Source organism: Ostrinia furnacalis, unplaced genomic scaffold (assembly GCF_004193835.3).
Source record: "Ostrinia furnacalis isolate ACB-3 unplaced genomic scaffold, ASM419383v2 OfSCF0629, whole genome shotgun sequence".
Taxonomy (NCBI): domain Eukaryota; kingdom Metazoa; phylum Arthropoda; class Insecta; order Lepidoptera; family Crambidae; genus Ostrinia; species Ostrinia furnacalis.
Window position 1 is genome coordinate 335,406 of NW_021130868.1, and position 15,810 is coordinate 351,215.

The window sequence follows — 15,810 nt, forward strand, 5'->3', positions numbered from 1 at the left end:
CTTTGAAAACGCATATTAAAATTAATACTTAGACTTATTTATTTACATAATGGCCTTTTTTATTAGTCACGTGATGAGTCTGCATTTTTTTTTACATATTAAAAATGAAATAAAAATTGAACATTTGAAAAGTATGCACTATTCCAAAGTGACCCTGAACTTAAGATTTCTGTAAATTCAGGTACTATGGGCGACAATAGTCAATTTACCATCAGGTGATCCATATGCTCGTTTTCCTCCTGGCCCATTAAAAAAACTTTTGAAAAAATGCAAAAAATAATTTAAGATTTTTTTACTGTTCAAAGCTACACTGAAATTCAAATGGTGATTGTACGCCGCGTTTTTCACGATGTATGCCAATTTTGCTCAATCTCTAGGTTTCTGTACATGCTTCTTGTTGCACAGTAACAAGGGCTGCCCTGTTTTCCTACGCCCTGTACTATGAGGATTACTTCCAGGAGTTCAAGGCCAAACAATACTTCCCCTTAGATCCAGTATAATAACTGTCCTTTGTATATTAACATTCCAAGTTAAAGCTCTCTCGCGTGTCACTGGCTCTGGTATTATGGAAATTATGTTTACCGTTGCATGATTTGTATGACCGGATGCGTAGAGAATCTTAAATTATTACCTGACACGTGTTTAAGAATAAGCATAAGAACATTTTATTCACCATAGAAAGAAAAATGCAGTACCTACATAACATTAAACTATAAACTATGCTGAAGTGGCGTCCGCTCAGCTATATTTGCGACATAGCAAGCGCCATGTCGAGAAGCTGGTTTTCAGCGGGAACCATTATACGATGAGGATTGCGGATTGCGCGCTCTCTTGACCGAGACCAAATTGAGGCTACCAGCCAAGAAGGCACGCAACAGGGGGCGTTATGGACGGTGATCACAAAAAGAATTTGAAACAACTCAAAATAACAATAATAACTTATTAAAACTAAGCAGAATTAAAAACTAATGTTTGTGTGGAAGCCCAGAATGAAGCTTTCTTAAACACCCGAATACCCTAAAAATTACTCTACTTGCATTAAGGCATATACAAACAGTCCAAAAGTTTGTTTTTATTTGTATAGAGAACAATAGTGTCTAGACAAACCTAAAGAGGATTTAGGACGCTATTTGGATCAAATATGTAATTGCTCAATAATAAATAAATAAATAAATAAAAGGACATGGAAGTATTGGGACATGAACAAGACGTTCAAGATAGAATCAAATGGCGGCGCATGATTGGGAAAGCCGACCCCGCGTAACGGGATAAGGTGAGGCAAAAGAAGAAGCATTATGGCATACACAATTTGATTCTGTCTTGATATAATATTAGTGGGATTAAAAAAGCTCTGCCTTTTTCTTTGTTACAGTTAAAATAAGGAAGCTTTTTAATTTGGTAGTTGACACAGTTCTAAGGCTACCTTAATCGCTCGAACTGAAAACCCCATTTTTCAATAAATGTAAATTAAATTCTTTTTGCCTTGAATTCAATAAATATAAATTAAGTTGTCGAACAAAGAAAGTTAAAGATTCTTAAGAATCTTTTGCGTGAATCTGATGTTTTGAGAGCTCAAAGTTCTATGCCAATGAATTGTAGGTGATTACTCTATTAAAGAATTATGTTTCAAAAATGTATCTTAATTCAAAATGTCAACCTTTCTCGGCCGCTACGCAAACTTGAACTGCCAAAAATGATAATGAAATAAACATGTGACCTTCCCGTGGGTCAAGGGCAAGTGACATCTTTTGTTCTTCCTAATAAGCTCATTTTGCCTCATTTGGTCTTGCTGATCTGACATTAGCTACATTAGGCGATATCAAGGGTTGAAGGGACAGCTTAAATGTCATGCAGTATCAGTTGATGCATTGTGCCAAATCTTGGTCGAGCGTGAATAAAAGGCATTTTATTTTATTTCAGTAAATCTCGAAACAAAGAAAACCTATTCAGTAGAACAGTTTGACCTATATTTTGGAATAAAAACTAAGTTACTAATCTTAAATGCTACTGGCTATACAAACCAATTCAGAAATCAGCAAATCCATACGTTCGTTTGAAATTCGCTCGAGGTAGAGCGAATAAAAAAGAATGATTCCATATTTTTCTCTGTGTCGAGATTATCCTTATTTCACTAGAATCGCCCCCTCACCTTTTGCGCAGCAAAAACTGAGCGAGCATTAAACAACTGCGTTGCTTAAAATTCTGTAGAGTAGATGAACACATTTTCGGAAATAAACATGCAAATGTTTTAGTTAGCTAAGGTAAAATGCTTTTTTATTTAATCAGCTGCATTTTAAACAAGCTTATAGGTCATTGCGTTTGTTTAAAGATTTAAGTTTGTTTGCAAACAGATTTTTGAAATTTATTAGTTACCTAGAATTTATGACACAAAGAAATATTTTAATTTCATATTAACTATACTACCTTAACCTCTCAGAAATGAAAACAAAAACCTTCGAGATATTGACACACTAACGTTACCTAATTTGCATTGATGTAAATACAGATTCGTTTTATCAGGTAAATCGACTGCAAAGTACGAGCGAAGCGTACCTACCTGTATCTGGTAGCTACGACACTTGATCTACAATCTACAGCGCGATCGCGTCTTTCCATTCTACATATAGGTACATAGCCAGAACGTAGGGTGTGTAACTTAATCGAGTATAGTTTAGAAATGGCTTTTTTACTAAGCTCTTCTCTTCTTACTTTGTAGTGATTTACGAAAAACATCTTGTTCCATAATGTACATCGCCAGTGATTGGACTAATCATGTATGTATTTGTTACTTCGATAGTGAGTGTAGTGGAAGTTAATTAAATGAAAGAGTGGACTGTATACAATTAATTGTCTATTCGGTATAAATTAACAATGATATTGAGACCGTTTAGTGCAAAGTCGTTGAAGAGAGTGCGTCAGGATCGTCTTCTTCGATGTTCGCTCGCGAACCGAACATTGCTCGTTCGTTCGCCGAACGCTCGCCGCTCCCTCCGGTCACGCCGCCCGCGGGCAATGTCCGTGAGTAGACAGTATTGGATATAAGTACTTACGCGATTACAATTTATAAGCGAGTAGTTGTATGCTCGACATTTTGACTTAAAGACATGGTAATCGTGTATACTTTGTAGTCACAGATTTACAAAGAGCATTTACAAAATATACACGAGCAGTTTCCAATGGCTTCGTTCTGGCCATGTATAGAACGGAACGACGCGGCGCGATCCTCTTCCCGCACCCATCGGCAATAGGTACCTACATAACTATCCGATCCGGTATAGTCCCTGTTAGCACAGCCGCATTCGGTGCGTTTCGGAACGCATCGAGCCGGTCTCCTTATCGACCGGTGCGTGGGCGGCCCCGCCCGCCACCCCAAGGGCGTTTTACACCAGCTGACACAGTGTTGTGTCGCACATTTTTATTTATAACAAACGACCTAATAGGACAGACGATAAACAGACAGCCCTGACAGGATCCTAGCGTTTGAAAGGGATTTTTTTGCTTGTGACAGCCGTGGAAAAGTAAATCAGTTAAAATAAAAATTGTTTTTCTTAATAAAAGTTTTCCTTTTTCAATATTGTATGTCCAGTGTTGGAGTTTATGCCTGCTATTTGCATTTTTGGGTATACGAAAGGTGAAATAACACAATTAAGTATTTATCCACGGTAGACATATTATTACGAAACACATTCGTTCTATTCTGTAGTAGTTGAAACGGGTAATTTGAATACGTAATATGCGTTGTAAACGTGTCTTCTTTTGATTGGTGAGTATGTGGGCCATAATTATACGCACCGTGTAATATCGATTGATAAGGTTGAGTTGTTTTAATAAATTCCGTTCTTTGGTTCTATACAACTATCTATAACTATATCTACTCGTATATTTAACAATACAATGTTGTTATTCTTACACAACTTTAAAAAGAAAATAAAACGTAATTGTTATCGTACATAGTTAAGTTTACTTATGGTAACGTTTTAATATCTTTGTTTTTTTTACACTCCTATTTTCAGGAAATAAAAATATGTATATCAATTCACAAAAACACAGGGCTTCAAATTAAATAAGCAGAATTTATAATCATCATTTTAATTTCTAAAACTTTTCATTTATCAAAATGAGTTCCAAAATTTGCCAATTGAAAATTGCCGCAGTAAGACTATACCGACTTGTCAGATATCGCGGCAATATTTAATAATGCTACAGAGAGCGTCACGTCAAGCTTAAAAGTGGGGCATTTTACGTAGTGGTAATAGAGGTGATTTTGCAACAGAAATGTATAGTATTTTGTGCTGATGTATGAAAACCGTCTTTGGAGGGGTGCGCTGAGATTCGTTTGCATCGGTTTATGGCTTCTATGTGGTACATTTTCCGCTTGCACCCAGATAGGGAGATATTGTTTGAGGAAAATTAATCTTGGAAATATGAATTTTGAGTCAGGTAGACGGCCTACTACGACGTAAGAGAACTACGACGTAAGGGAACTACGACGTAAGGGAACTACGACGCCCGGTACAGTTGTGGATTTGAGCCCAGGTAGGGGTAGTTTTAGTGTATTAAGCACATGTCCGTTTTCACCTACAATCCCTAATTTTAAGTGACCCCTATGAAAACAATCCTGTTATGTGTAGGGGTCACTTAAAAAATAGGGATTGTAGGTGAAAACGGGCATTATAGACATTTTTATGGTTGTTTAGACGTCTTCGTTTTTTTGGGTTACGTGATTAGTATCAGAGTACAATTTAGTTTTAAATAATATTATCTAAATTTAGCTTGTTAATGAAGAACGTATCAAGTGACTTTTTGCCCCAGAAAAATGACCTGTCCAAGTCCATACCTACCTACCGCCGGGGGGCGGTAGCGTTACTTATATTTTATATCTTTGACTCATTTCCTGATCGAACTAATACCTATATCAGAAATAATCGATAATGCATAAAAAATTAAATCCGTAGCATTTGTGCTTATGTAATCCAAAAAACTATGTCTTTATCAGTGATATTTGGGCCTAGCCCTTATCATAGACACGATAAGCCTACGCATATACTATGATAAACGTTGATAGTGCATAGTACTTGGAAAATACACCGAATATCGATTGGGTTTGAATATGCAGTAAAAATTACACAATTTTACAACAAAATTACAAAAAGAAAGAAAATCCATTTATTTGGCACACATTCCGAATTACAGAATTATAGATCATAAAACCTAAATAATGCGAAAAAGGCTTTACATTCACATTTGCAGCTTCTGTCTATGGTTTCTTATCTGAATTTACACAATATGTCCATCTGAAATTTATATACANATATTTATATTTGTGCGGCAAACTTACCCCTGCCTACAGTTACTGTAAGCTACCTTGCTGGCTGGGTTGCACCATCTTACTATAACTTTGAAAAACGTCAAAAATCCATCAAACTCCATACAAAAAACACGGGTTATCGTTAAAGTTACGGCCAAGTTAGGTGGTGCAACTCAACCTTAAAGTTGTACAAGACCTCACAAAATTTACCTCACTGTGCCATTGTCCGCATTATAAAGACAAAACTTTTAAAAATGATGCAGCGCTAAAAGCATTCTACGCTGTCTACATCGTTCCTAGGTCCCCATTTGTTCTTTTCAAGTACAGTTCGTAAAAGAAAAACTCTCAAAATAAAGCTCCTCCAAGGTATAAACTTCCAACGCCTCCTCTCCTTGGGGATACAAAAGGCATACTTTGGCTTCTAGAGGAAAACTCGGAACCTTTGTGCAACCGAAGCGACGTAAAAAGAAACAGGTTCCAGTTAATCGAGTTCTTTGAGAATAATATATTTTTTCTCTATTCTCTAATTCGCGAATTCGTGTAGGTTTTAGCGAAGTAGGTGTAAGTAGGTTTACTTTTACGCTGTTGGGTTGTTTAATCTGTGCTAATATTACAAAGGCAAATACGATTAAGTACTTACTTAACATTTCACCTTTCTCTTCGCTCTTAAAAATTGTATAATATTTTATTTAACCATCATAGACTTCCAAGATTTTAGACTTATTCTGACATGTTGAGTAGGAGTTACATCTCTCCGTTTGAACGTAGAGTCAGTCTATGAGCTGTCGTGTCTGACTTATCTTAATCATAGTCACGGCATAATGTGCCCTTTGAAGCTTGTTATGTCCAAAACTAGGTCAAATTATACTAAGTGATTTTCCAACATGACTCCTTCTGTAAAACTCCCAGCTCTAACAAGTCCAACTACTTACTAGTCCATGGACTACACAAGTTCAAGTTACTTACTTACGTCCGTAAAGATGACAAAATTTCCTTATGTGATTTATCCCATCACACTTTCCAACTACTGCAACTCCTGTACAGGATTTAGAGCTTGGCATTTAATGAAACCCAACCAATCAAGCTTGAGTAGTCCCGGGGGATAGTAACTGGCTTGTAACCCGCAAAGAATTTAATCAGAAGAATATAAGAGTTCAAAAAACACACAAACATAAAATTATCATGTGTTTTCCCTTCAAACTGGGATCTTACCAATGCTCATTGTAATTAGTAAAACTATCCGCCTGTAAAGGTAACCCGTATGCATCCAACCCCTATCCCCGCAGAATTTGACACAATAATTGTTCACCACGCATGCAAAGGGCCTTAGCAACCAGAGATGCTGGGGACCTATTACATTGTTAACAGAATTTGAATTTAGATAGCAACGTGTTTGAAATCATTTATCATAGTCATAAGACTTGATTAAGTAAGCCAAAACTATTATAAAATAGAATAAAAAATAGAACCGGTCGTTTCAACATTTCAAACAAAAAATACTCGTCAATATTCTATCTTAGTAAGTTAAAATAAAATTAAGAAAATTTTAGGTAAATTACAACATGTGTTGGCCAAAATGAAAAGTGAAAAGTTTACATGAGCAGGCCAAAGATGACATCTAAAAATATTTCTTAATCAATATAGTGAATTACAGAGTTTTATTGTTTTTTTTATGCATGACAAGGTAGGTACTTGACCGCAATCCTACCTCTGGTATTATGTGAGATACAGTCTAGGATGGTACATTTCTGCCCTATAAGTGCCTATTCACTCTCGCCTTGAAAATCCATTGTTTTAAGATCCAAAAAGTTTTCAGTGATATTCAGTTTCAGCACGTTTCAGTTAGTCGCCCTCGCTCTGTCAAATATTACATTTAACCCTTTAACATTACTATAGTTATACTCTTGACAGTCGAGGCTATTTCAATAGTTGATAAGGAACGTCAATCGTTCGATTTGATGTCCAATAAAGGCTTTTATGCCGCATTTACTGCTCTATTTCAATCTCAATCGATATAATTATGTATTGGTATCGATTATTAGTATGTTCGACTTTGGTAGATTTGTGAATTATGCAGATACTGTATCAGTATTTTATGATTAGTTGTAAAAGTAGGTATAGACGGCTTCATTACAATGAATTTGTTTACGCTACTTGAGGTGGTGAGGTTAATATTAAAAATGTTAAGTTTTTGCTAACTCATTAAATGCTGGGACATGTAAAAGCTACCATAATATGAATAAATTACATTTTCATGTAGCAGATTCTATAAGCGGTAGTTAGGTACTATAATCTTTTACCACATTACTACGAGTACTAATGGTTCAATAAAGGCATATTTTTAACCCTATAAACATAAATAACTTAATTTATTATACTAATCTTTAGTAACTAATGCTTTGAAAATACGATAGAATGTAAAGAAGAAAGAAAAGAAGATACTAAATTAATTTCCTGTGCGGGTAAACTACACGAGCACTTACGAGTATATCCGTAGTCATACATTAATTATAGAACATAGAAAGATGCCTAATTTAAATGCCGAAACTTGACGCATAGTAACATGAAACGTCTAAAAATAAACCTTACTAAATGTCTGTCGAACTGAAAAAATAAATGAGTATTATAACAGCCCACTTATGTACTTGTATCTACATTAACGTAACAAACTTGCGAAAAGATCAAAACAGCTGTTTATCAAATTACACGTCGTGAGTGAACGGAAAAAGTTTGTAAAATTTTCTTCTACCTCTCGTAATAAAGGTCAAAATGGCTTTCGCTTTCAATTTCGGCTGCCGGTTTTTATGGATATGATTTTTTAATCTCTGCACGCTTTGTTCGATAAACGTTAAACCTAAATTTATCACGGCGTTTTAGTTAACGTCAGAATCAAGGTAGGGTTTGGGGTGGGCCAGGGTTGCCTAGAAAAATTCAACACTAAAATGCTGCAGCTATTATGATGAAAATCGAAACGAAAGTATTTTTGGAACACGTAATGTAGCATCCTAATGACACATTAATGCTAAGTCATCCTTTGAAGGGCGGGAATAAAAAATATTGGCAACAGGTGATCCGTCTATCTGTCTAGCCGATTGTATTATTGTTGTTTTTGTTTTCGCTGTTGGGGAATACTTAATCTGTTTGAGGCTTATTACGTAAAATAACTATTTTAGTTATTCGCTAAAAGCTAACGCAAATTTTAATTGCGTCTATTTTCCGTGAGGCTTTAAGTCTAAACTTACCTACTTCATAAGCTAGTGCCTATATTTAACAAGCAGATAAACGCCAATAGTCACATTTCCATATTTACCTGTCAGTTACGGTTACTCCCGTGATTTTAGCACAAACACTTCCAATCCCATGGAAAACAAAGCCATAGTAACCCTGCCATGGGGGGTGGGGGTTCTTTCGCTCGGGCGGCAACACCCCTCCCTGCTATAATCGAGTGCATTATACGTGAAACAGCCCTTCCAAATTTTCACTCTCTAGTTGCATGCCCGCGGTTTAATTTGTACCCCTACAGGGGGATGTGCAGGGACGTGTATCTATCGATTGGGCAGGGAGTGCGGAAGGGTTAAATTTACCTTCATGCCGTTACTTCGTTAGTCGTGATGATTGAGCCGTTTCGGATTCAATTTGAGTGGATGAGGTATTTTCGTTTGTTATGATACTGGCGCTCGTTTTGGCATTTGTTATGATGTGCCTTCGCGGTCGTTAGTATAGAGTCGTTACTCATTAGTGTGGAGGCACTAGGTCACTCACACAGACTTACATTGTGATTTCAGCTTGAGTTTAGTTGAAAAAAAAATGTTTTACGTCGTTTTAACATGTTAATGATTATTTTTATTTGTACATTTAGATAATTTTGCGTAACGCATAAAAAAATTCAATTATTATTTTCATGCTCTTCGTAAGAAAGCGATTTTTTTTGATTTGACATAAATGAAGCCAAAATTATTTACACCAGAATAACATTTTGTTAGCACTAGAGCTTTTCTTTTAGCACTAAACCTAAACTAAATATTCATATTAGCTAGCATAGAAATGGCATATCCATTACGACGTATGCTTGCGTAGCACACAATACTATTGATCAGGGCGCGAACGGGGTGAGACCGGTATTTGAAATATTTGATAATATACGCCTGAGAGTGTTGTATGTGAAGTTTGGAATATTACTCATGCTTAACGAACACACACTAAAGCTTAGATGCTTTGATGAGATGATTTCTATTCAACATGACCTTTATGACTATTATTTCGGGCATAAAGTATCGAAACATCATTCGTTTCAATTGTTTTCTGGTCAGATACAAAGTGAGTCTAGCTATAGACAGCTTCGTGAAGAAATGTAGTCATGCTTACTAAGCTAAAGACGAATGTTTCTAAAGATCAAGCGATAATTACTCAAAACGATCCTACACTTAATAACACCGAGAAATGTGTTGTACGATCAAAAAAATACGCGCAAAAACGCAATTCTTTTGCAGTCGATTTCCGAATGCCGATCGCACAACGAAGCATCCATTCCTATCGGCTGCAATATTAAAACGCTCGCATCTACAGCCGAAGCACGTACCGACGCCGAAAGTCCGAAAACGGTTCACCTAGTTTTTCAGCCTCCCCACTCCGTGCAAGATTGATTTTCTCGCGCATTTCACTTGCACTTTCCCCAGGGGTGTGTATCTTTCCCTCTCTGACGGCCACCCGGGTCGACCTTGAAAGGGCGCCCGCACACAGTCTAGCAGGATGCGTTGTCATCCCACGCTCTCGCTTGTGGGGTGGGTAAAATGGGGTTAGTCGGTTCCCCCCAATGGTGTCGCTCTCGCTTGCATCCGGGAGCGTATCGCGTACCTACATCTTCCTATAGAACCATTTTCAATTTGGTTTCGGATTCGCTTGGAATTCTCGCACCGATTGAGCGCTCGCATGGCCGCGTTTTGCCGTTTGATAGGCTTATATTGTCGTTTCTGTGCATCTGTTTTACTGATAAGGTCAGATGGCGAGGACATTTTCCTGTTTTGACAACGTATGACTGGGACAGGCTTTGCGTGGGCAATATAGAGTCGCTAAACATAGATTTGCTTTGCTGAACATAGTTTTGACAGGCCTAAATTGGGAATTGTCATACAATTTTCGTGTTTGTGCACAAAAGAACAAATTCTTGTCATAATACAGACATGTGTGTTCGTTTTACATAACAATAGCGCTCTGTATAATAATACCAGTGCGTGAAGGACTCAGGGTTTCATTGTTTTAACAATTACTTCACACATCTTCGACGTGGCTTCCTATCATTCATGTAAAATTAAAGAAATTATAATATAACATACTTTAAAACCACATGCCAAAGGTTGAATCTACTCTGTACAGATTTACTGTTCCAGCTTAATCAAAACAAGTAACTCCCAACTTACAATTAAATTCATGGAATATTAAATAATACATTACTGTAAGGCTTTGCTGTCACAATTATCTTGTACAACATAAGTATTGAGTAACTATAGTAGATGTATACTCATCTTTGCGAAAATGAATCGATAGCGTAAAATAGAAATCAATTTCTACGTCAAAATGTAGCTCACTTTTGTCGTTAATACATATTATGCAATGTTAGTATTAAAGTACTTTCATAAAAAAAACATTATTCAGTCGTTACTCTTCCAAGAATATTCTTATAAAGATGTTTCAGTAACAAGTGTTCTTCGATTCTGATTCTAAAATCATGTTACAAGGTAAGAAATATTTCTAAAGTTCCCAAATAACATATCCGAAGTCTTCAACGAAAAAAGTGCCACTGAATTTTAGAGATAGTGAAAAATTTCTAACGAAAACTGAACGAACCTAAACTATAGATACCGCGACGTCTATAGATAGCGTCAATTGCTGCAACTCCCCTCCCCGCGCCTCGAGGAAGCGCCCGACATCATTGGTCGCCTGCGCAGCTTGCAACACGCGACATTGGCCCACTTTACAGACCTACAAACGCTTATCACAGTTTGGGAACGCTCCAGCGCACAGTAGTTTTTTGTTGATTGAAATGGGCGAAGGAATATACCCGCATGAACGGGATCGAAAGGGTTATTCGATTATTAAGGTCCAATTGCAGCAGTGGCAGGGTTAATTTGACATCTGAAATAGAGCTATTAGTTACAGTAAAGTTAAGAAAGAATAATTGTAATCAACGATAAAAGGAGATGCAGGAAACGCCTGTAACTTGCAGATCTATGTTTTTCTCTAAGTTCCAAAAAAATTACAGAACTCAACAACTTTTTTAACTTTGAATTTTTAATGCATGATATTTTTATCCATTCATGACTTGCAATCTACCTCGACGACATTATTATGTTCGGTATTCAGACTTATAACTTTAAAGTATCATTTTCATGATATTATAGCTACAAAAACAGCTACAAAACTTTGTGCACAATTTTTCGCAGTATCGTTATTTCCCTGCTTTTTGTACCGTGTACTTGAATTGTCGAAGTCAGCGAAATGATAGAACAAGGAAGTGTTCGAACAAATTCGTAGGCGGCAGCGGGAGCGGAACGGCCGTGCATGTAGAGGCCTAGGTTAGGCCGGTGACAGTGCCGCGATTTGTCTGGAGGATACTTTCGATGTAGTTTTCTGTATCAAAATAAACACAGGACTGAATTACAGAAAAGGACTTAAAAATTATAGTACCTTTGTCTTCCTACAGCTACCAAGTTTTGTGACTCCCAAATTCAACTCCTTTTTTATTCTGTATGATAAGAGGTGAGATGCCATTGATGTAGATCGCGAGTCGTCATTTGTGGTTTAAAAGATAAACCAACTCGCTTTTATCAATAGAACACCAAAGTTCAATTCACATAACAAAATCCTAATCAATTTCACAGGTTGCCACAGCAACAGTGGCGTACTACATACTCGTAGTAGTAATGATTATGAGTCATACAAACATGTGCGTAAGATAGTAATAACTCTATCTGCTGAACAAGCGCGACTAATCGCAAGCGAATCGCGTGCGTGTGACCGGCCGCGCGCATTCCAAGGCTAAGCTTATTTGGTTCCGCGCGATTCGCTCTGACGTAATGCGCGTACGCATGTATCGTGGCTCTATCTGCAATTACACCTTTATTCACTTTTCGACTCTATTGCAACGACATTAAATCTATATTCGAATGTGATTTGGCCATAGGTATCTCATGTCGTGTTGTTTTGGTGTTTTAACCAAACGAACAATGTAGGTGAGAATTATGGATTCCATATGGTTAATTTGAATTTACATTTTAAAGCCCTTTGCTGAGTATTACGACATTTGTATGACGATATAGGATTTTAGATTTATTTTTAATTCTTGCTTAATTAAGCACACTTAAATTAGTTGGTACCTACGTAGAAAGAATAAAAGGAAAATGACAATTACTAAATCAATAACCTACGACTAGTTCATGAAGTTATTTAGGGCATCTTATTTTGGTAGTAAGAAATGAAATACATAATTAATGTATGAAAAACATAAGCGGCGCTACAATTTTAAGCACTATTTAACATATAACCACTTACGTGTATACCTCTATAAAATTAAGTTATAAAGGTACACGATGAGTCATTCTTATCATCAATCTACTATGGGAAGTATTCGTGACTACTTGCAACAATCGTAATGGGAAGTAGCTCGTGGTTACTGACCTTGGGATATTTAGAATATTTCTTTAATAAGCAGAGTATCACAAAAGGTCGCTCTATTAGCGCCATCTATGGCGCTGTTGCACAAACTACGCCTACCGGCGATTGTTGGAACTAAAAGTTCGTAACATTTGGCGACTACAGCAGGAAAATATAGGAAAACTAGCTTTCCACCCGCGGCTTCGCCCGCGTGGACTCCGAAAAACCCAAATATTTTACGGAACCCTATTTTTTTATAAAATTTAGCCTATATCACTCGTGGATAATGTAGCTTTCGAATGGTGAAAGAATTTTTGAAAACGGTCCAGTAGTTTTTGAGCCTATTCATTACAACCAAACAAACAAAGTTTTCCTCTTTATAATATTAGTGTAGACAATTAAAATAAAGTGAAATGGTGAATTTGATTTTGGGTATTTCCTTCAATGAGGAATGCCTCGTTCTATGAAAATTAATAATGCATGTAAACCGCAAAATTTAATTTTAGAGTATTATTATAGTCAATCTCTTATATAAACGGTAGGTATGTTAGTATGAATAATGAAAGCATTAATAATACATTCTAAGAGTCCATATCTTTGCGGGCTTTTCCTTCCTTTTGTAGATAGCTTCATTAATTAGTATTAGGTCAGTACCTAATACCTATGCATTTATAATAATGTTTTTGATCTATTTCTTCTCTATATAGAGCTGCGTAAAGACGCTTTTGAGGCATCTGTCACCGAATTATAACTAAGTACAGTTTGCAATTGGTACTAAAACTCAAAACTCTAATACCTTAACTTCGAGTCAGTGATACAAATGGCCGATATATTCGTAGAATTGCTTTGAGACCGGCCCATCGCCTTGGTTTTTGTTTATCGCACCGCGTGGGAAGCAATGTATAAGCGGTTTTAAATTTAACAGAATCTAAAATAGATGGGGTCAAATCTGGACTGTGTGGAAATATATTTGATAGGCCGTGAACCTATGATTAAATTGTGAAATAGAGTTGATGCGCCTGCGGCTGCTTCTGGGGAGTCGTGTTACACTTCCTTGGAAGTTAAATAAGGAAAACCTAATAATAGATTATCGCAAAAGCATCTATTCGTAAGTACAGCCAGGTGTAAGTAGTCTTTCTATTAAGGCTTATAATAATTCCAACGTATTAATCTAAATCAATTCATTTTAGGAATAAGTCAGTAATATTTTCAGTTACTACCTTTTTTCAGGACTTGAGCCCGTATTCACAAACGATGCTTGCTTGAGTGAAGCACCAAATCGAATGCACAGCGTTGAATAGAGCTCTGTGATTGGTTCCTGTGTCAACACTGTGCCACGCGCATTGTGAGACCTCATAGTAATGTTTGTAAATACGGGCGTTAGCTATGTACGATGACGTCCCTATACGTCAAAACCTGAGTCAATATTTTATGAGTACTTCTTCTGAGAGTTATGTAAAGTGATAATATTTTAAATACTAACTAAACAATTCATGACCTAACTTACTGAATAATAGATTTGCAAGAGAAGCGAGGACGTAGTGTATGGAATTCCAAAGTAGCATGAATGTTTGTAAAATTTTTGCCAATAATTTGGGTCAATGTTAATTGTATAATGAGGAAGGTCGAATCAGGACGTATTGTCATGCAACACGTATTCAAATTGTTGATAACGGTTAAACATTTAAACTAATATCAGTGTCAAAGTGAATTTGTAGGTTAGTTTTGCAACTAGTTTCTTAAAAAAAACTTTTAGTCCGTCAACTACATTATCAAAAAATATTGGACACGTATATTTTTATTTGTCAATGAAACAAGTTATTACAAAGTTATTTGTTGTTGGAGGTCTGCGTTCCGGAAACATCCCTATTCTTTATTGTTTTAAAGATTAATTACCTATTTGTTTTTGGAAGCTTTTTACTGTAATAATAAGAGAAAAATCATAATTACAGCCTGGGGTTTACGAGACAGCCCCCCATAAGCCCCAGTCTAAAACTACTCATGAACTTTTTAATCTGAGTTGCACTTAAAGAATTATTGGTAAAAACTAAACCTCCTCAAATTTTTACTGTGGCCGACAGGGTCCATACTGTCATTATTATATTATTTTGAACAGCCTATGTAACGTGTGGAACAGCAATAAATAATTTGAATTAATATTCCGTTTTCATCTTTCCAGGTCGCCAGTTCAAAGCACACAAGGTGATCCTGGCAGCTTGCAGCAAGCACTTTCAAGAGTTGTTCGACACGGCACCCCCCAGCCATGCGGGCGCCTGTTACGTCATCCTGGAGGCCACCACGGCGGACAACATGCAGGCCCTCCTCGAATTCATGTATAAGGGGGAGGTGCATGTCAGCCAGGACGCCCTATCGAGTTTCCTGAAGAGTGGGGAGAATTTGCAGGTGCGTTTACGAGCTTATAATTTTTTCATGCAGAACAAGGCAGGTATTTGACCGCAATCACACCTGATGTTAAGTGAAATGCAGTCTAGGAAGGTACAGATCTGCCATTTGAAGCAAACTGTAGTTTCCAAAGAATTCATTTTCAATGTCAAAGGTTTAAAAGCCAAATTGATTTCAAAGATTCATGATAATGACATCAGATTACGTCCATGCGATTCTATGCTAATCACTGCATTTGCGCAGTTACCGACGTCATTACGAATATTTTGAATTATCTACTGTTGCGTCTATCTTTCCAATTTCATACACATCTTACAAACCTTCCTAATTTGCATGCAAGCATTGTCTTTGGCTAGGGATTGTAAACCAAATCGCCTATTTTGCTTCTGATAATATACAGGGTGGAATTTTGTAATGCCACCTGGAGGAAAAGTACTCTTAATAATGTA

General features: G+C 36.7%; 1 protein-coding gene across 3 annotated transcripts in view; it reads left to right on the forward strand.

The window, feature by feature from the left end:
* LOC114366356 (Chronologically inappropriate morphogenesis) overlaps positions 1-15,810 on the forward strand; it is a 61,871-nt gene that overhangs the window by 38,738 nt on the left and 7,323 nt on the right. For all 3 annotated transcript variants that reach the window (XM_028323218.1, XM_028323216.1, XM_028323217.1), the window contains exon 3: positions 15,138-15,361. In XM_028323218.1, coding sequence (XP_028179019.1) covers positions 15,138-15,361 — 224 coding nt within the window. The remainder of the gene's footprint in view (positions 1-15,137; positions 15,362-15,810) is intronic.